Genomic DNA, 20,986 nt, shown 5'->3' on the forward strand with positions numbered 1-20,986 from the left:
ACTCCCGCAGTGTGGATTTAAATGCTAGGTTAAATATTTATGAACCCGAGATTTTTATAATTGATCATTGTATGATTTATACACGGTAATTATAATTAGCTTGCAAGAGATTTTTAAAAGCCAGTTTCCTGGTAGCCAAAGCCATTAAATAACGCTAAGCTGCCAAAACAAAAATTAGGTGGGAACCCAGCCACTGAGTTCTGAGCGCCTGTCCCCATAGCCTACGTACAATGAGGCGCCGCAGCTCACCAGGCGTCTCACCTTTGCCCCGACTCCCACATCACTTGCCATCATTTTTTCATGCTTTTGTTGTAAACCCAGTTGAACTGAGTTGGACGTCAACAGGGAGAAAACTTCAGAGAGCCAATGTATAACAAAAAGCAAAGGTGGAGGAGGTTGGAAAGGTTAATTAAAAATGTAATGATCCCATTTGCTGAGACAGCCCTATTAATCACTTTGCAGCAGCAAGCATGTGACTTGCACACCACTTATGGGCGGCATCTTATTTGGTAAGGCGCGGATGGTGTGGTGGGCCGAGGTGTGTGCATTTTGGAACAGGAGGCACTAATGGGCGAGAGCTTGGGGTGAGGGAGCATGGGGTGGGCCCGTGGCTCACGCTTCATTCACATTGGGCACTGTCTTCACCAGACAGAAGAATTATTTGCAAATTTGCAAGTATTCAGATTCAGTCACTGTGAGTCCCAGAAAACTCGAGGACGACTTGAGGCTTGGCGTAGTCATGTAAGGTATGGAAAAATAGGGCCAGGAGGAAATTCATCACCCGGTAATAGAATACGTTTGAAACGGTGTGTGAATGACAAAATGCACTCCCAAGAGCCAACATGTGCGTTTTAAGTGGAGTTTTTAGCGTCCCAGCTGGAAAAGGCCAAACTCTTGAAGGATTGATTACAAGGGTCGAAACCTGCATGATCAGATTTGCCATCTGACCCACGTGGCTATCCAAAGACCAGGCTGCAAACGTGAGCTTCCAGAAAAGCATGCTCTGCCCTCTCTGAGGATCCTGGAGCTTGTCGCCCATTTTTTTATTTGCTGGGATAACATGTTAGAGGGAGCCTATTAGAAGAAGAACAGTAGTTGTGTTAACATGGTAATTAATCAAGTCGGAAAGGAAGAGGAAACCAGTTGTGAATTCAGTTCTGCCCCCGAAAGGAGAAAGGCAGGCGGATAACCCGGAAATTGGCAAGTATTTGTAAACAGCGTCCTCTCACTCTGTCTTGTGGACTTTCTGCTTCGGGCAGACGGTGCCGATTTTAATATATATATGCCATTGGATTTCCCCTCATAATCTATAGAAATGGATTTCTAGTTGCTTGCATCTGTGTTTCATTCTGCATCATTTGGACTGGCTAGCTGGCCCCAGCGATTGCCAATAACACTGGCATTTTCTAAGTGTAAATAATGAGAGGCTGCTGGACACAGTGGTAGCCTCTTTGATTTGGGACAGTGTGAGGATTGTACTTGGGATAAAGGCAGTCCCTCGCTCCAGAGGAATTTAGAATGCGAAAGCGTCTGCCGGTGCATAATTCATCCTGACACCTCCATGTCTCCCTTCGCTGGACCTTTTCCACTCGCTCTGCCTGTAGGTTAAAACCATTGGTCCATGCCTTCTTTGGAGCAGCAAACAGCTGAGAGGCTAGCGCCTGCCGCCCGCTGCTGGGGTTCTACACTCTGTCCCTGATCATCAAGGGTTTTTTTTTATATATTTTATTCATTTATCTTTAGAGGGGAAGGGAAGGAGAGAGGAAGAGAAACATCAATGTGTGGTTGCTTCTTGTGCATCCCCTGCTGGGAACTGGCCCCTGCCAGGAACTGGCCTGCAACCCAGGCATGTGCCCTGACTGGGAATCGAACCGTGATTGTCTGGTTCACAGGCCCGCACTCAATCCACTGAGCTACACCAGCCAGGGCCGATCATCAAGTTTTTAAGAAATACGTCTGATTGATTATGCTATTACAGTTGTCCCATCCCCCCTCCCTTATTCCCCTCTGCTCTGCGTGCCCCTTCTCACCTGCATTCCCCGCTTTAGTTCATGTTCATGAGTTGTACATGTAAGTTCTTTGGCTTCTACATTTCCTACACTGTTCTTGCCCTCCCCCTGCCTGTTTTCTACCTACCATCTATGCTACTTACTCTCTGTATCTTTTCCCCTTCTCTCCCCCTCCCACTCCCCTACTGATAACCTTCCATGTGATCTCCATTTCTATGATTCTGTTCCTGTTCTGCTTGTTTGCTTAGTTCATTTTTGTTTTGTTTTTTTCAGGTTCAGTTTTTTTATTTTATTTATCTTTAGAGGGGAAGGGAAGGAGAGAGGGAGAGAGATATCAATGTATGGTTGCCTCTCATGAGTCCCCTCTGGGAATTGGCCTGCAACCCAGGCATGTGCCCTGACTGGGAATCGAACCGTGATCGTGTGGTTCACAGGCCCGCACTCAATCCACTGAGCTACACCAGCCAGGGCGCAGTTGTTGATATTGTGATTTTGTTGTCATTTTGCTGTTCACATTTTTGATCTTCGTCTTTTTCTTAGATAAGTTTCTTTCACATTTCATATAATAAGGGCTTGGTGATGATGAACTCCTTTAACTTCACCTTCTCTGGGAAAAGGTTTATCCTAAATACTTGATGCTATAATCAGAAAAGATTTATATTACACCCTTCAAATCAAAGAAATCCTGACACTTAAGGGGACCTTAGATATATCAGCCCACAAATGGGGCAACTGAGGCCAAGCGAGGGAAAGCTGACTTGGACGAAGACACTCAGGTGAGTAGACCACACTTAATCCCTCCACTCCTGTTGCTTTGCTTCTTCACCAGCTCCTGCCTGTCTTTATTCCACAGTCTCGGGGCTGGCCATCCGGTCGCTATGAAGGTTTTACATGCCATGCCCAGGAAAACAGGAAACCAGTCACATCAGACGTGATTACAGCCAGGGAGGCTGAGAATGATGATAGAGAAAATATGAAACCTGCAAAACAGTGACGTGGTTATGTCTAACTTGAACATGGCAAAGCTTCTCCTTAACACAGTGCCGGGCTGACGCTGAGAAGAGCTCATTAGCCAGCACGACCCACACCCAAGAAAAAGGGATTTCTAGTAAACAGCCTCCATTCTGAGAGTACTTCCCATTCAGACAGCATCCCAGACATTCTACTGAGTTAAAGAATGAATAACAGCAGATGGAGGGAGAGATTAGAGGTGGAGGGGAGGGGGGAAAGTGACATTTTAATGCCAAGCTCTAAAATGAGCCGTGGAGAGGATGGCACTCAGAGTTATGGCAAAGCTGTTCAGAAGGCTTCCCACGCAGGCGACAAGGCACTTGTGCCCGGACGGTAAAACACAGGGATGCGCCTGCCCCTCTGGGCCCTGAGTAAGCTGTCGGGGCATTGGTGTGACTCAGCGGCTTCTCTTGAATCATTCTGCTCATGCCGCCCTCTGCCCTCAAGTCATGATGGGGATACTGGGGGCGGGGGGCTATTTTAATAGACATAGGGATCGATCTTCTTACCGAGTGAGAACTCGTATTTCTACGTCCTGTGACCTCAGGAATGTTTATTCTGAACTCACTGCAGCCGGAAACGTGGCGTTACCTGAGAGGCTGGCAGGCGATCTGTGAGGAGATTAACAAGGGGGATGGAGGGGGGTGGAGGCTGAGTTGTTTGCCACATTCTGTGTGTGTGTAACTCTTAAAAAAGGATACAATAGACATGAATCTCTCTTTTTTTTCCAGTATTTTATTTGAACATTTCAAACACACAGAAAAGTGGGGGGAAAAATTAACAACCAGCCCATTGCCTGGATTCTACCACTAAATTGGGAAGTGATTGCTTTGTAAGTGTCCATCCATCCATCCTTATGTCCATCTGTCAGTCCATTAAGTTCTTAAAAATGCTGATATCAATCTACTTCCCCCGAATGCTTCCACATACACATCATCAACCAGTTTTCATTATTTAGGTTTTTTTCTGTTGAGGCAAAATTCTGTATGTACCAACCTCAGGTGTATATTCTGAGTTTTGACCCAAACTTTCCATCAAGATAGAGAACATTGTCATCACCCTAGAAAGTCCCCTCCTGCCTGTTCCCAGCCAATTCCCACCTCTGTCCCTTCCAACCAACCATTCTTCTGATTTTTCTTAATAACTTAGTTTTGCTTATTCTAGAACATCACGCATATAGAATCTTACAGTGTAAGGTGTTTTGTGCAAGCTTTTTTTCCCCCTCAGCATAGTGTGTTTGAGATTCATCCACGTTATTATGTATACCAGTGGGGGAATCTGTTTTTGTTTCTGGGTGGTATTTCATTGTGCCAATAAACCACAGTGTACGTAGCCATTTTCCTATTGGTGAATACGTGAGCTGTTTTCAGTTTTGCCTTATTATCAATATAGTGTTAGGATATTCTTGTACGAGGCTTTCTGTGGCCCTGTGTTCCCCTTTCCCCTGATTAAATACCTACAAGAGGAAGTGCTGGGTCAAGGGTAGGCATAGGTTTAGTTTTATAAGAAAAAGCCACCCACCACTTTCCCACAGTGATTGGACCATTTTTCACTCCTATCAACACTGTGCGATTCTGGGAGACCCACATTCTTGACAACGTTCGGTTGCCACACTTATTTTAGCCACTTGGTGAGTGTATGGTGTAGCTCGTTGTGGTGTTCATGTGCATTTTCCTGGTACTAATGACGCTGAACACTTTGCACGTGCTTGTTGGCCATCCCTGTGTCTTCTTCTATGAAGTGTTTGTTCAAATATTTAACCCATTTTTCAACTGGTCAGCTGTTTTCTTTTTTTACTACTGAGTTTTAGGCATTCCTAGTGTAGTTTAGATACAAGTCCTTTGTCAGATATATGCTTTGTGAATATTTTCTCCTGGTCTGTGATTGGTCTGTTTATTTTCCTAAGTTCTTTTCTGTCTTTTGGTGAGCAGAAGTTTTCAATTAGATAAAACACAACATACCACTTTTTTTTTCTTTAAAGTTTGCTCCTTCCTGTGGTCCTCTGGGAGAGGGAGTTTTTGTTTGTCTGCTTCTAAGATTATGTTTTCTTCTAAAAACTTTATGATTCTAACCTTTAAGTTCATCTGTGGTCCATCTTGTGTTAATTTTTATGTGTGGTGTGAAGTGGAGGTTGGGGATTTTTATTTGACACTGATTTTCAGTCTTTCTGGTACCATTTGTAGGTAAGACTTCCTTTCTGCGCTGGATTTCCTTTGTGACTTTGCAGAACTCAAGTGATGGAAGGGATGTGGGTACATTTACCTGAGCTCTGTGTGTGGTTCCACTGTTGCATCAGTCTGGGCCTCCGCCATGCCACACCTGTTTGATTCCTGGAGCTTTATGGTAGATCTTCAAGGCAGTGTGAAGGCCTTCAGCTTTGTTGTTCTTTTACAGCGTGCTTTGGCTATATTATGTCCTTTGCAGTTCTGCAGGTTTTAGAATCTGCTTTCTAATTTCAAAGCGTATTAGGATTGGGGAATATTGGACATCTTAACAACAATGAGTCCTCTGATCTATAAACACGGCAATAATTTCCATTTATTAGCTCTAATTTTCTCAGCAATGTATGCTACTTTTCAGTGTAGAGGGGTCTTACATGTCTTTAGTTAAAAGCATTCCCAAGTGCCTTTTTTTGGTTGATTTTCAGTGCTATTGCAAATGGGATTTCATTTTTAATTTTTTCCTAGTATTTCTGTAGATAGCATACAAAATTACAGTTGATTTTTATATGTTAACTTTGTATCCTTTGATTTGAGTAATTCACTTATTTGTTCTAGTAGTTGTTTTGCATAGTCTTTAGAATTGTTCAGGTCATCTGCAAATAGAGATGTCTTCCCTTCCAATCTCCATACCTTTTACTTCTTTCCATGACTTTACTGCAAGGGCTAGGACCCCCAGTGCGATGACTGTAAGTGTTAAGAAAGGGCATCTTTCCTTTGTCCTGATTTTAAGGGGGATACAGTCAATAATTCAGTGTTAAATGTCACATTAGATGTAGGTTTTTCATAAATAACCTTCATCAGATTGAGAAGGTTCTGTTCTACTCTAAGTTTGCTCAGCATTTTTATTATGGAATGAGAATGGAGACTTGTTGAATGACCTTTTTTTTTGCTTATTATATAGTAATCATATGGTTTTCTTTCTGTCTGTTAATATGAAGTCAGTTGACTTTTAACTATTAAACCAACCTTGCATTCTGGGATAAACCTTAGTTGATCGTGATGTATTATCCTTTTAACATATTTGTAAATACTATGTAATAAAGTTTTTTGAATCTCTATTCATAAGGAATATGAGTCTGTAATTTTTTTCTTTTGTATTTGTCAGGTTCTGCTATGGTAGGTGATACTGGTCTCACATATTAAGTTGGAAAGGGTCCTGAGAATGTTTTTTGTGAATGAGGAGCAAAAGCATAAAGAAAGTCCCACGCCGACCTGTGAGCTGCAAACCAGGATTTTTGCCTCTCTGAATGTGCCCCGTTGTGCATGCTGGACTGTGTCACAGGCTTTGAAGTACCAGGAAGCAGATGGTGCTGTGGCCGTGTCAGGTAGCAGCTGAAAGTGAGGCTGAGTCACATCCATTGCTAGAGGGGGCAAACTTTGAGCAACTGGATTGGACACAAAATGCTTCATCCTAGTCCCACTTTGTACAAAGCTATTTCCTTTGAAATGTTGCTTTTCTTTCTTGATACCGTAAGAACATAATTAATTAGTAGTTTTTGTAGTTTTAACAGCTGCATAAAGGAAGTTCATGTTATTGTAACAGCAAGTATGCACCAAGCCAATTTCAGTTTTATTGAGATATAATTGACATATCGCACTGCATAAGTTTTAGGTGTGCAGCATAATGAGTTGTCTTAAGTATATTGTGAAATGATTATAAGTTTGGTTAACATCTGTCACCTCAGAGGAATAAAAGAGGAGGGGGAGAAGAAGTTTTTTTCCTTGTGAGGATAACTATTAGGATTTACTGTCTTAACAACTTTTAAATGTACCATAGAAAAGTGTTAACTATAGTCATCATATTGTAGATTCCATTCCCATGATTTATTTACCTTATAACTAGAAATTTGTATCTTTTGACCACCTTTATCCAATTCCCCCACCCCCTTCTCCAGCCTCTGTTGGCCACAAATATGATTGTTTGAGTTTTACTTTTTTTAGTTATTGTTTTAGATTCTGCATATAAATGAAATCATATAGTATTTGTCTTTTTTAATTTATTTCACTTAACATAATGCTCTTGAGGTCCATCCATGTTGTTGCAAATGGCAGGATGTTCTTTTTGTGGCTAAGTAATAGTCCATTGTGCATACATATTTTCATCTTCTTTATTCATTCATTTGTTGACAGACCCCTGGGTGTTTCCATTATCTTGGCCATTGTAAGTAACACCCAGTGAACACAGGGGATGCATAGATCTTTTTGAGTTGGTGTTTTCATTTTCTTCAGATTAATACCCAGAGTGGAATTGCTAAGTCATAAGGTAGTTCTATTTTTAATTTTTGAGGAGCCTCCATACTGTTTTCCACAGTGGCTGCACCAATTTGCAATTACACAAACCGTGCACAAGGGTTCCCTTTTCTCCACATCCTCAACAATGCTCACTGTTTGTTGATCTATTAATAGTAGCCATCTTTACAGGTGTGAGGTGGTATCTCATCGTGGTCTTGATTTATATTTCCCTAACGATTAGTGATGTTGAACCTCTTTTCGTGTACCTATTGGCTATTCGAATATCTTCTTTAGAAAAGTGTTTATTCAAATCCTTTGCCCATTTTAATGGGGTTATTTGTTTTTATGCTATTGAGTTACATGAACTCTTTTTATATTTTAGGTATTAACCACATGTGGGATACATAATCTGCAAATATTTTCTCCTATCCCATCAGCTGCCTTTTCATTTTGTGATGGTTTCCTTGGTTACGCGGAAGCTTTTTTAGTTTGATGTCGTCCTGCTCACTTATTTGTTATTCCATTGCTTGCATCAAATCCAAAAAACCATTGTCAAGACCTTTATAAGGAACGTATTTCTTTCAGGCCAATTTTTTCAGACTTGAGTATCATGTGGACTACATTCAGAAAAAATTGAACTTTCTGGCCTTGTTGACTGTTATTATTTGTTTTACAATTTTATTTGAAACTGATACACTTAAAAATGTTCTTATTCTTTGCTCTTATACAACTGTAAAAGCAAGGCACACAAATTAAGTGTGAACAGAAGTTTGAAAATCGTGAAATGCAAGTTAATTGCATTGGTTTAATATAAGGGGTGATATTGTTCTGCTGAATCGAACTTGGTGCTTAAGCTCAGAAGGCAGCGCCCTGTCTCAGCCAGGGTTCTTTGGGGTTTGGCAAGTCTATCTCACTGGGCGCCAGCAGTGGCAATTCTTCTGCCACTTGGCTCCCTTTGAATTTACACAAACCATTGTTTGTTTGTGTATCACTGGCTGCATCATTTCAGTATTAATTCTACTTCTATGCCTCTCTTCTTTTCTTCTTAGCCAGACATTATAGAGTATCATTTAATACCAATATAAGCATTAAGGCACGCAGCAAATGGTGTACCCATATCCAGCCTTATAGGCCAAATCTAGGTGATTTGGAGATTGGTCATATTAATTTATTTCAGATTATCATCAAAAAAGCATAATTTAGAAATCTCCAAGCAAACCGTAGACTTACAAGAATATAAATCTCTGTTGCCCGTGGGCCCAGTAGAACAACATTAGAAGTCTCCAAAGAAGAAAAGGCTAGAAGCGTCACCAAGGCCTTGGAGGGCTGGGTGGTCTTGTCAGGGTACATGGTGAGTATTTCCCTCCTTGAGCCCTAAGGAGCCTGAGTCTGAAAACAGGAGCCGGACTGGGCAGGTCGTGAGGGAGAACACGCACCGGATGTGCTCGTGAAGGCGCAGGGATGGGGGCGCAGCTGCTGGCTTCGCAAGCTGCTCCCCTCCAAAGGGCTGAGCGTCCTGTTTATTATTGCCTTCCACATTAATTGGTTGGATTCAGATGTCACAGGCGGAAACACGAACCTGGAGCAGAGTAAAATACTGCTTGTGGTGCCAGGGTGTAATTTTGTTCTCAGCCTTTCGTGGCTTGGGTTTTCTTAAAGCAAGGCACACTGTCTGTACAACAGGGAGAGAAATGTGGGACTTGGCTGCGTGTGTTCTTTACTGACTCACTTACTTTAAAATTCCTTTCATTATGGTAAGAGTGTGTAACATGGGATTTACCCTGTTCGCAGATTTTTAAGTGGACAATGGAGTGTTGTTGAGTATCGGCGCGATGTTGTACAGCGGGTCTCTATATACACACTTGTCCTGCCTGACTGAGACTTCATACCCCTGAAGAATAACTCCCCATTTCCCCCTTGCCCCACCCAGCCCCTGACAACTACCTTTCTGTTCCCTGCATTAAATGTTTTAGATGCCTCATATAAGTGGGATCATACTGTGTTTGTCCTTCTGTGATGGGCCTATGTCACTTAGCATAAAGGCCTCAAGGTTCATCTATATTGTCACATGTGGGAGCATTTCCTTCTTTATTTTTTAAAGATTTTATTTATTTATTTTTAAAGGGGAAGGGAAGGAGAGAGGGAGAGAATATCAATGTATGGTTGCCTCTCGTGGGTCCTCTGCTGGGAACTGGCCTGCAGCCCAGGCATGTGCCCTGACTGGGGATCATACTGCGATCCTCTGGTTCGCAGGCCTGCGCTCAATACACTGAGCTGTACCAGCCAGGGCTGGATTTCCTTCTTTTTTAAGGCTGCATAATATTCCACGTGCCCTTCAGACATACACTGAATACCGTGCCTTGTCTTAGTCCCATCCAACCCACCTGGACTCTTTCTCCTCTATTGCCAATTACCTTCATGGTCTGCATTGACTGGGATCATAGAGAGAATGAAAGATGGTTCCAGAATCCAAGCAAGGGCTGGGGTCTGAGCAGGAACTTGCTGGGGGCCACATTCCACAATTGTCTGGTGTTTGCTGCCCCCCTGCTGCTTCCAGAGGGTCGCTAGTATAACTTACTACCTGTTTTCCGTGGACCACCTTATAATTTGGCTCTGGAGGTTTGTCCACCACTTCCTCTCTCTGTGGAAACACCTGTATCATGGTGACTGAGATGATTTTCTCTTGTCTACTTCTCTTTTAACTTTACCCATGGGGCCTGGCCCTGCCAGCCCACCCAGCCATCCCTGTGGGCCCTGCTGCCACTAGGCTCTCTCTGCAGGCCACCAGTGGACACCCCTTGTGTCTCTGATAGCAGAGGGCTTGGGCAGAAGGCAGCATATGTTTTTCCTTTTTTAAAAAACATTTATTTATTTATTTTAGAGAGAGGGGAGAGGAAGGAGACAGACAGGGGGAGAGATATTGATGAACGGGATACACATCGGTGGGAGAGAGAAACATCGATCAGTTACTTCTCCTATGCGCCTGGGCTGGGGATCATACATGCCCTGATTAGGGACCAAACCCACATCCTAGTCATGTGCTCTGACCGGGAATCAAACCCAAGATCTCTCACTTTGTGGATGACGCCCAACCAGCTGAGCCGCACCGGTTGGGGCAGTGGAATGGGATTTGTGAGATTCCAAAGGCCTGTGGTTTGTAAGCCCATTGAAATTCTACCCAAAATACTAGCCAAGTTTTTTAAATCTGCACCCTCAATACTTATGGATTCCGTATTTTATAGATGGTAACTTCCGTGGTAATTGAAATTTGTAAATTTTTAGGTAACTTGTTCTGGTTTTCTTCCAATGGCCTGTGAGCTACAGCTTAAATACAGCTTCGCCGCAGTTGCTTCTTCCTGTTCAGAGAGCCTGGCATAAGATTTTGTCTTCTGGGCTCCAATAACCATGCAATTACTGTGTAATCATATAGTAATTAGCATATACTATATGCATTTATTACATAATTATATTCCTGGAGGATTGCATGGCAATTATACTTACATTCAGCATATCGATTTATATAGTGTATAATGAACAAGTATATAATTTGTTGCTTTTTCTTTTATCCTCATTTCAGTTTACCAACCAGGAGTTGGAAACTTCTCCTCCTGTTGCTTTGTTTATACGTAGTTGGGCAGGTGCTTGAGCTCCTTGGGCCTCTCTCAATACTCCTAATTATACATCTAAGAGAGTGCTAGGAGTTTGTGTTCTGCCATGGGCTCCTAGCGTTCGCATTCAATATTTCCTCCTTGTCTTGAACTCATTAAGTTATTAGCTTAAAAAAAAACAACAACTCCGTGTTGATCAGAGCTCCCAGCACTGCCAGGTAAACGCAAGGTCTCCATCCAAACACAGGAGTCTGCAAGTGCAGCCCAGGGTGCCCAGCGTGGTGGTCACCTCCGCCTTTCTGTCCTTTTGCAGTGGAGCATGTTCCCAAAGGCAACAACTGCCTGGACGCTGCCAAGGCCTGCAACCTCGACGACACCTGCAAGAAGTACAGGTCTGCCTACATCACCCCATGCACCACCAGCGTGTCTAATGAAGTCTGCAACCGGCGCAAGTGCCACAAGGCCCTGAGGCAGTTCTTCGACAAGGTTCCGGCCAAGCACAGCTATGGGATGCTCTTCTGCTCCTGCCGAGACGTCGCCTGCACTGAGCGGAGGCGGCAGACCATCGTGCCCGTGTGCTCCTACGAGGAGAGGGAGAAGCCCAACTGCTTGAATTTGCAGGACTCCTGCAAGACAAACTACATCTGCAGGTGAGTGCCTGCGGCTGGGTGATTAGGGAAGAAGCAGGGAGAACCTCCGGGGCTGCTTCTGTGGCCAAGTTCCCATCTTGTATTTACGGAGGGAGGTGCGAGAGGGCAGGACAGGCATTGGGAGGGATTGGCCAGAAACTGGCCTCCGCATCGGACACACGGTTCTTCAAAAGCTGGGTAGGTTCTTGTGCTGGGGAAGGTTCCCATCTTTAACCGGGGCAAGCTTTGAGAGATGCTGGAGTGAGCTAAATACCTCTGCGCTTGGTAAGCAGGCAGAGGCACCTGAGGCCAAGTGAGCTCAAAGACACATCTGCACTTCACATGCCCCGAGATGCCTCCGGAAAGCATGAGGGGTTAAGTCAGGGAGGGGTAGGCTGGAGATATTGAGGATGCTGGCCATCAAGGTCAGAACACTGGAGGAGACCAGACAGAAGGATTGGGCTGTGTCCCAGCCCTGAAGAGAACTTCCAGGATCCCTGGGTTTGTTCTGGGCCACTGATTCTTCAGTGTGGTCGGAGGAGTGACCACCTTACCACTCGGCTAAGCTTCCAGGTCCAGCCTCCATGAGGCACCCTGCTAAGCCTGGGCCCTGATGTTGAAAACAGTTGCTTCCTTTGCTTTGGGGCCACTTATTTTAATGTTTGAAAGAGTCCGTGAATGCATTCCCCACCCCCATTCACTCTTCTCTCTCTCTAAAGCAGTATGGAATTAGGTGGAGGGAAGAAGCTCCCCCTTCATGCAGCGCCCCACCCCCAACTGTCACAGTCAACAATTTGGTGCGTGTCCTTTCAGGGTTGAGGACTGACTTCAATTGCTGATTGAAGCAAGTAGATTTTGAGAAGCAGAGACGGAGTCTCTGTGGCCTCAGGTGACGCTGGTGCCCCAGATGCCAAGGCTGGAGGTTCATAGGGAGGCATCGCATTGGCAACACCTGTACTTTGTCCCCAGGGTAGAGCCAGGAGCCTTCAGAGGCCATCTCTGACAAAATCCCATGCACCAGTAAATACTCGCAGTGGACAAGTAGAGGAGGGTGTGTTGCGTGGTTTTTTTTTTTTTTTTAAATAGATGCCCCATTTCTGAAAGCAGGAAAAATAGTCTGATATTTTGAAGATGCTGGTGAGCTGAGTTTCTGGTCAATTTAAGCTTTATTTTGGTAGACTTTCTTTAAGCTAGCTCTAAGAGCATCCGAAGAAAAATGAAAGTAGAACCCTTTCCTGCTGAAGTCTTTCTAAGAGTAATGTTCCTCCACTTCACTTCTAAGGTGACCCGCCCTATGAGGAAGAGCTCAGGTGACCGAGTGGGTCTTGGGAGGCGTCAGGCCGTCTTCCTCACTCCCACACCCCTGACCCATTGAGACCCTCTTAGCTGCAGCCTCCTATTGGGGATGTCTCTGCTAGAAGGGTCCTGAGGAAGAGGCAGAGCCCTCGACAGCTCTGACCTGGGCAAGCCACTCAGCCAAGAAGTCCCGGAACCCCCTGCAGGAGACGGAGGTACGGGGTGCAGGACATGGGGGAGAATGTGCGGGAGCTTTGCTCAGGAGGTAGGATGTTGGAGAGTGGAGATTCTGCGGACCCCCTGTTCTGGAGACCTGTGGGTCTGAAACCCAAGTTCTGGGCCCCTTCGGTCTTTGAACAGAAGACTCCCTCCTCTAGCAGTTAGGACTGGGTTCCCAGGGTCTTCCTTGTCTTGAAGCCAGACTGTACCTCCTCGCTGTCTCTGCTGCAATGTTACCCCGTTCACGGACAGGTCCAAGCCAGGGAGCAGCGGTCCAGGGAGCAGTGGGTGAGCCTTTCGCCCACTGGGTGATGGCTGGAAGGTGGGGGTGGGCATGAGGATGGAGGCTTCTCTTCTCTTGTGAGTCATCTTGCATGAGAGGTTGGGAGGAGGTCCCTGACTCCTCCTACCCGGACTGAAATACCTGGCCTGCTCTTCCAAAGAGAGAATCCTTTGAAGGAGTCGACTCAGGTTGCTTTCCTGCTAAGCCGCTGTAAGAAATAGCAGGGAGTTTGGGAACTTGGGGGTGCTCTGGGGAGGTGACAGGAGGAACCTGTGGGTAACAGGATGATTTGAGCACTGTTTGGGGGCTCAGACTGGACTGGTAGTGAGGTTCCAGGAACCATTTGCGTTGAGACAGCCTCGGTAGCATAGTGTGGCTTCAGCTGAAACAGAAGCAAGGGCCCTTGCCTAATAACTGACGATGCCTGGTTGTGCCCAGGCCAGGAAGTGACAGAGGCTGCCACACACAGGTGAGGGTGAAGACCAGCTGGACCGGAAGGTCAGCTGGAGGTCATCTTTATGCTGCTGCCTCCTTTCTGGCTCCAGGTGGAACTTGGGCGCTGTTTGGGAATCCAGATCCTAGACTTCCTAGGGACCCTACTGAGCGAAATTTGTCTCCATGTGATTGATGGGTTTTATACCCTATCCTGAGTCATCCCTGGGAACGTGAGTCAGTGACTTCCCCTGGTGTTACCTGTCATTATTTAGCCCATAATTTCTTTCCAGAGTCTGGACTTATTACTCATGATTACCCCGTACCTGTCAGCTGTGGTCAATGTAATTTAAGCTGCTAGGTAGTCTAGCGGTGTTTTCTTTGATCGGATTTCATTCGTCTTGTTTTTAATTTTATGCCTTTTACTCCATCCCCCCTCAAGCCATCTCCGTGAGGCCCTTGCTGGGACCCAGCACAGCAACCGCTGCTAGCTGGACTGGGGCTTCTGTGGGGCTCCACCTTCCGGGTGCTCAGATCCTGCCTCAGATGTAGGGTGGGGCGGGGGGGGGGGGGTGTAGCTGATGGGATGACTTCAGGCCTCATTTGTTTTACTAATATTTTATTTATTTATTTTTAGAGAGAGGGGAAGGGAAGGAGAAAGAGTGGGAGAGAAACATCAATGTGTTGCCTCTCGTGTGTCCCGTAATGAGGACCTGGCTTGCAACCCAGGCATGTCCCCTGACTGGGAATCGAACCGGCGACCCCTTGCTTCACAGGCCTGTGTTCAATCCGCTGAGCCACACCAGCCAGGGCAGGCCTCATTTGAATATACCCAAAGCTGAGAAGAGAGGGCTAGATAGGGAAAATCGCTTCCTAAGAACGCTGTTCTTCGAAAGCTCCCACTTTCAAATGCTCCATTTCCATCTCCACATCCGCGACTCTCAAAGAGCCGCTCCAGCCCATTAAAACTTCCCCTCTCGGGGTTTGCCCACTCTCCGCACGCAGGCTTGCTCCCCCCGGGGCCGGGAGGGTGCCTCTGTGCGGGTGGAACCTCTCCCTCTCCTGCCTGCTGCCTTCAAACAGAGATGTGACTCTGGAGCTTTCCCGCTTGACTTTGTTTTTCTTTCTTCCGCTCCCTTTTAGCGAAGCTGACAGGTTCCTTTCCTCTTGGGGTGGCTGGGGAGAGGCGAGCTCCTGCCAGTTTGGGCCTTGCAGCTTGTCTGGAGAAAAGCACAGGCAGAGGTGTTATTTAGAAGGGTGTGATGAGATGGAAAAGCCTCCCATTCTTCCCCGGGAGCACAGTGTCTCCCTTGCCAGTTTCCTTGCGTTCTCAGCACCTCAAAGATGTCAGGACTGGGTTTGGCCATAAAGGAAGCATAAACCTTTATTTCTGATACATGTTGTTACATATCCATAATTTACACGTGTGCCTTACTTCTTTCTCCCCAAACTCTGATACCCAAAATAAGCTCAGCACTGGAGCATTGCCTCTGGGTGCAGCAAATATGTTCATATCTCTTTTATTTTTCTAATGAATCACCAAGACGCCTCAGCTATTTTTTTTTATTAGCAAGGTGTCTGGCATCTTCTTGAGCACAGCCCTTCCTGTTTTCTCCTAAGAACTTCAGGGTTATTATAGTCCCAGACCCATCAGTGGCGCTGCCAGTGCCAAGCACAGAGGGAGTCCGAGGCTGCTGACCAGCCTACCTGCCTGGGCGCTGGGTGCTGCCACACCATGTTGCTGTTGGGAGCGGCCTGGAGGATGCTTGGGGGTTCCCCGGCAGGGCCCTTCTTGGCCATTCTGCATTTGCAGCAGAGGCGCTGCATCCTCGGGCCACAGCGTAACAAACAGCTCTCGGTCCATACTCAGTTCTAGCCACCAGTTCCCAAAACAGGAGGTTTTGCCCTGGGGGCGGGTGCCAGCCAGAAACAGCCCTCCACCTCAGACACATTGTACCATGGATTCTGCCTTTCCTGGCAGTGCCTCCAGGTGGAATTGCATCTTCCTGCCTGCCTGCCTGCCTTCACTTAACAGGAGATCTACCCTCTTGGCAGATTTTTAAGTGCACACTACAGTACCGTGTTGAACAGCAGATCCCTAGAACTTTAATGGCTGAAACTATACCTATTGACCAGCAACTCTCTGCTTTCCCCTCCCCTCAGCCTCTGGCACCCACAATTCTGCTTTTACTGCCATGAATTTGACCATTTTAGATACCCCATACAAGTAGAATCATGCAGTATCTGTCCTCTGTAACGGGCTTATTTCACTTAGCATAAAGGGTTCAGTTCATCCATGTCTTTGCACACGGTAAGATTTCCTCCCTTGTTTTGAAGGCTACAACACTACTTGGCCAAGGATATCTCATTTCTTCTGGAAAGATTCTGATGATGCTGGACCTCAAGAGGGAAGGGATCAGGGCCTGTGTGCCCTCGGTCCCCAAGGCTTTCCTGGTCCTTCTGGAGACTGTCTTTCAGGTGCCCAGCCTCTGTGCACCCACAGTTCCCAGGAGTGGTGGCTTTGGTCAGATCACCAAGTATGTGGCTCTACCCCAGGGACTGAGGGCCCTATAATTATATTCTGGACATGTTTTTGGTTTCTGTTTGTTTGTTTTTGCTTTTTCTCACAACCAAAGAAGTATCCCTTGTATAGCTCTCAAAGAACAGCGTGTGTCATTTCCAGGATGCTGCCCTGGCCAGCACCATGTTCTCCACGCTGAGGCTGACCTTTTACACTCTGAGAAAATGTGTTGTGGTTAATTTGTTAACCGGGACAGTTGGGGAAATGACAGAAAACCATGTGGCACATTTCGGCTCCAGTCACCTACTGGTCTGACTGAGTTAGGGCAGCTTTAAAAGGTGAGGGATGTGTTTTATTTGTCTGGGATCACACCCCCTTCGCTCAGTAAACTGTGGGCCTTAGAGATCAAGGTCACCCTCCTTCCACTGCTTGGCTCAATTCCTAGGCTGAAAACCGGATTCTACGTCACTGTATTTAGGCTTGTCTTGACAAGCAACGTGCGCAGGAGAGTGTCTCAGAGGATAATTAATGCCTAAAACTAGATGGGTAGATTAATTTGGCACTTAATTTTGTTTTACACTGATTCATTCACAAATGGAAATCAGCAATTAGACAATGCAAGCTTTTGAACCATGGAAAGAAAGTTTCGGGAATATGAGAAAATACAAGTAAAACATTTTCCAGTTCATTTGAGCAATTTTCATTTCAAATGATTACATGAGTATCTTTAGCAAAATGTGTTCAGAGTGCCAAATGGCTCGTTTTCTAATACATTCCACCTGTGTGAGCCACCTGCCCCCGGGCCTTTGTGTGGGAGGCCTTCGGAGCTCCTGCCGGGGCTCCTGTGTGTGTGCAAGGGGCCGACTGAGGTCCCCAGAGAAGAGCAAGGATGACCTCTGCCCTCTGCTGCCTATTCTTTTTGCCTGACCTCAGCGACAGGAGGAGGAGCCTGCTTCTTCTCATTGGCTCTTCTAGGTCTCTGGGGTGGAGATGAGACAGCTGGCCAAAGTCACTTTTGCCAGGCTTGGCCCCGAGGCAGAAGGAGTGACTCCTCTTCTTTACGTTGGAGCACTGTGCAGGTTATTAGAGCCACGTGAACAGATGGAGTCGTGGCACCAGAACTCGGCTGCCGTCTTTCAGCGTGAACGTGGATAGAGTGGGAACGGTTCGAGTCCACCCAGGAAGCCCAGAGTGTCCCATGTTTCCTTGGGGGAGGAAGTGCCATAGTGGAGAGTCTCAGGAGACAGACGTGCAGATCCAGCCTCGGTGAGAGAGAATCTGGGAAAGCCAAGTAGGGGGAAGGTGCTCAGTTTGGGGGCATCAGTGATGGGGGGAGGACGTGGGAGCTCAGGGACTGCCTTGGAGTCAGAGGGAGAAAAACTCATGTGATACGAAGGCAAGAGGCGAGGGTCCTCCAGTGTTAGAAGTGTCAGATTTCATCCATCAAAGCTCTGTAAGGGAAGAGAGACCTGATGGGCCTCGGAGGGCCGCCAGTGGAGTGGGGTGAGGCCAGGAGGCCACACTCTTGTGCTGGACTAGATGAGAGGTGACCAGGAGGACAGGGTGAAAGTCCGGAAGCCTGAGAGCACCTTGGAGGGAAGGACTTGATGGTTTGTTGAACGTAGGCAGAGGATAAGGTGGGGCTCTGCAGCCTAGAAGGCAGCTGATAGTGTTAGGAGCCATCATGAGGGACAGGAAAGAGGGACAGACCCGTCTCTTGCACTGGAGTCAGGTAAAGAAGATTGTGAATTGTTTTGGCCGTGCTCAGTTCAAAGGATGTGTTCCTTAGGACTCTTGATCCATGATAGAACCCTCCCTTAAGCTCGCTAGAGCTAGAGGGAAGGATGGTGTTAACTCAGGAGACTGGGGCGGGAGGGTAGTTAGACGCAGCCGGGACGGAGGGCTCAGTGCACTGTAGCTACACTCTTGCCTCTCTGCTCCCCTCGGCTTGTCTGCTTCCTTCTCTGGTACTATTTCTTGGGGAGTCCTGCCACCAGCGGCTCCATGTACATGTCCTATCACCTCCCGATTTGTGAGAGACAGAGACTCCCCCCACTGAAATCTAGAAAAACCCCAGTTATGAACTTGGATCAGCCTTGCTTGGATCATATACCCATCCCTGGACCAGCCCCTGAGGCCAAAGGCAAAGTATAACATGGCCCAGTGGAAGCCAGTGTCAGCAGTCTGCTACCGAAGGCCAGGAAGGAGTACTGGGTGCAGAAACACAAGGCTGGGTGCTCAGCGCATAAGGATGTCCACATGGAGAGGGAAGGCTCAGACAGCCAAGCAGGAGGAGATGAAGGTGCAGTCCTTCCAATGGCCCCAGAGCCCGAGATGAGCTGCCTCCTGCCCTTACCTGTCTGGCCTCTTCCCAGCCATTCTGCCTCTGCTCCCTCTGCTTCTGCCACACGGATCCCTTTACTGGTTCTCCCAGTGCCTCTAGTCTTTGCCCTGCCTGTCCTCTGTGCCAGGACCACGATTTCCCCAGATGCTCTCAGGCAAATGTCCTCACCCCTGAGTCTCCTTAAATGTTCTCCTGCTGAGGCTCACGCTGGTTGCCTTATTTAGTGCTGCAAACCCTGTCCACTCCTAGTGTACCTGTCCAGCTCTCAGGTTTTTCCAAAGCATTTAAATCACCTGTGAACACACTATAATTTACTTACTCGTTTTGATTATTGTTCATTTCTTTTCTTCCTTGTGCTATAGTTTCCAGTCCAGGTTCTCTATCTGTGATATGTCCCAACTGCCTAAAATTATGCTCGGACAATATTCTTTACTTACTAAATATTTGCTGAATGAATAAATAAATGAATACAATTAAAACATGAATGGATCAGAGAAGGGCATATAGGAGTAGATGTGTGGATATAGGAGTAGATTTTAGAATCATCAACGCAGAAGTTGTTGAAGATGTATGTTAGAATTTATTCCCCAGGGAGATTGAGTGAGAAGAGAGATAAGCCAACGACTGAATCTTTGGGGACACCAGGTTTATGGTGAAAGTGTCTGAAGAGTCCTTAGAGAGGTAGGAAGTTGGAGAGGTGGAGGACCAAGCAGAAACCTCAACAACGCAAACAGGGGGCAGAATCTTAGGATTAAAGGTGGCGGAATCATTGTCAGTCACTCACAGGGCAGGCAGAGGAGAACTCTGAGGGACACTAGAGCTAGTACATGGAAAATCTATCCATTCATTCACCCACCCATCCCTCCCTCCTTCCCTCCATTCATCTCACCATTCATCACCGATCCATTCATCCGTCCATCCATCCATCTCTACATGCCTCTGTCTAGCTTTTCATTCATCTATCTATCCATTCATCACCCATCCATCCATCCACCCACTCGTCAATACATCCATCAACTGGTCTGCAGCTATTACTCCAGGAATAAAGACCCAGCTTCTCACCTACAGTGACAAGAGGAAGGCAGGCACACAAACAGTTGTGATGTTATAAGTGACAGTCGGTGGTCAGGAAGATACACAGTGTTTCGGGAGAATAACCAGTGCAGCCTGGCTTGTCAACAAGGCTTCCTGGAGAAGTTGAGCGAGACTAAAAGGATGAGCGACATGGGAGAGAGCGACTGTGGCAGTCACAGGACAGAAGCCTGGGACTGTGGGTTGGAGGGACACGTGGGAGGTAAAACAACAGCCCCTGTGCAGGGATTTGCAAGTGAGCAGCACTGGGCCACGCGGCTCACGAATGTCATCTTTAATCAGCCCAGCTGCCCTGCACGGGGCTGGCCATTGGAGTGACAAGCCCAGCGGTGCCCAGCTCCCACGTGGAGGATTTGGGAGTCAACCTGGCCTTGCTAACTCTGAAACCTGGTTTCTGTTACTATTTCCAAATGATCGTCTTTTGTGACAAGAATACAATGTTCTGACACGGCTCCGGCTTCTTGCTTTTAGTTGCAGACAGGCAGACTGACGATCCCGGCCAGCCTGGGAATCCAGACGCTCTTGATGGCTCAGTAGCTAAAACACATCAGCTGTAAGACAGTTTTCACGAGCGTCAGGACATAATGTCCATCAGCCTCTTAGCACCATTTAAAAGGAAAAACTATTCAGGTAATACCTGCTCATTAAGTTCTTACTTTATCTAATTTCCTTTGGAGCACTCATTGCTTATTATCGAGTGGTTTCTCAGTGATGGCTTCATGATAGCAAGAGCTGTTTCTACAAAGAGGAAAAAAAATCTTCCCGGACCACACCGTTGTTTTTTGTCAATTATTATTATGAACTCAGTCCCATTTGTGGAGTACAGTCTGCTTGATCTCGAGGGTCATAGATGTGTAAGTCACCTGCCTGCTTCCCAGGAGCCCCCGTTACCTGGTAGGACTCCACGGAGTTGGGCCCTCAGCTTCCTGCCGAACTGTGATTAAAGATTGGAGTCCTTGGCGCTCAGCCTCCCCAAGGGGACAGATACCAAGGACCTGGCTGTGTGTCGCACGGGAGATGAATCCTTTGCTGTTGCTGAGTGACAACCAGCTCTGAATAATCCATGGTTATGTCACCAAATTGGGGTC

At 46.6% G+C, this 20,986-nt stretch overlaps 1 protein-coding gene across 2 annotated transcripts in view; it reads left to right on the top strand.

Moving 5' to 3' along the window:
- Window positions 1-20,986, top strand: part of GFRA1 (GDNF family receptor alpha 1) — a 199,980-nt gene that overhangs the window by 122,858 nt on the left and 56,136 nt on the right. For both annotated transcript variants that reach the window (XM_037063822.1, XM_037063823.1), the window contains one exon: window positions 11,396-11,732. In XM_037063822.1, coding sequence (XP_036919717.1) covers window positions 11,396-11,732 — 337 coding nt within the window. The remainder of the gene's footprint in view (window positions 1-11,395; window positions 11,733-20,986) is intronic.

Source organism: Sturnira hondurensis, unplaced genomic scaffold (genome assembly GCF_014824575.4).
Source record: "Sturnira hondurensis isolate 20B ecotype Veracruz unplaced genomic scaffold, ASM1482457v3 Scaffold0014854, whole genome shotgun sequence".
Taxonomy (NCBI): Eukaryota; Metazoa; Chordata; class Mammalia; order Chiroptera; family Phyllostomidae; genus Sturnira; species Sturnira hondurensis.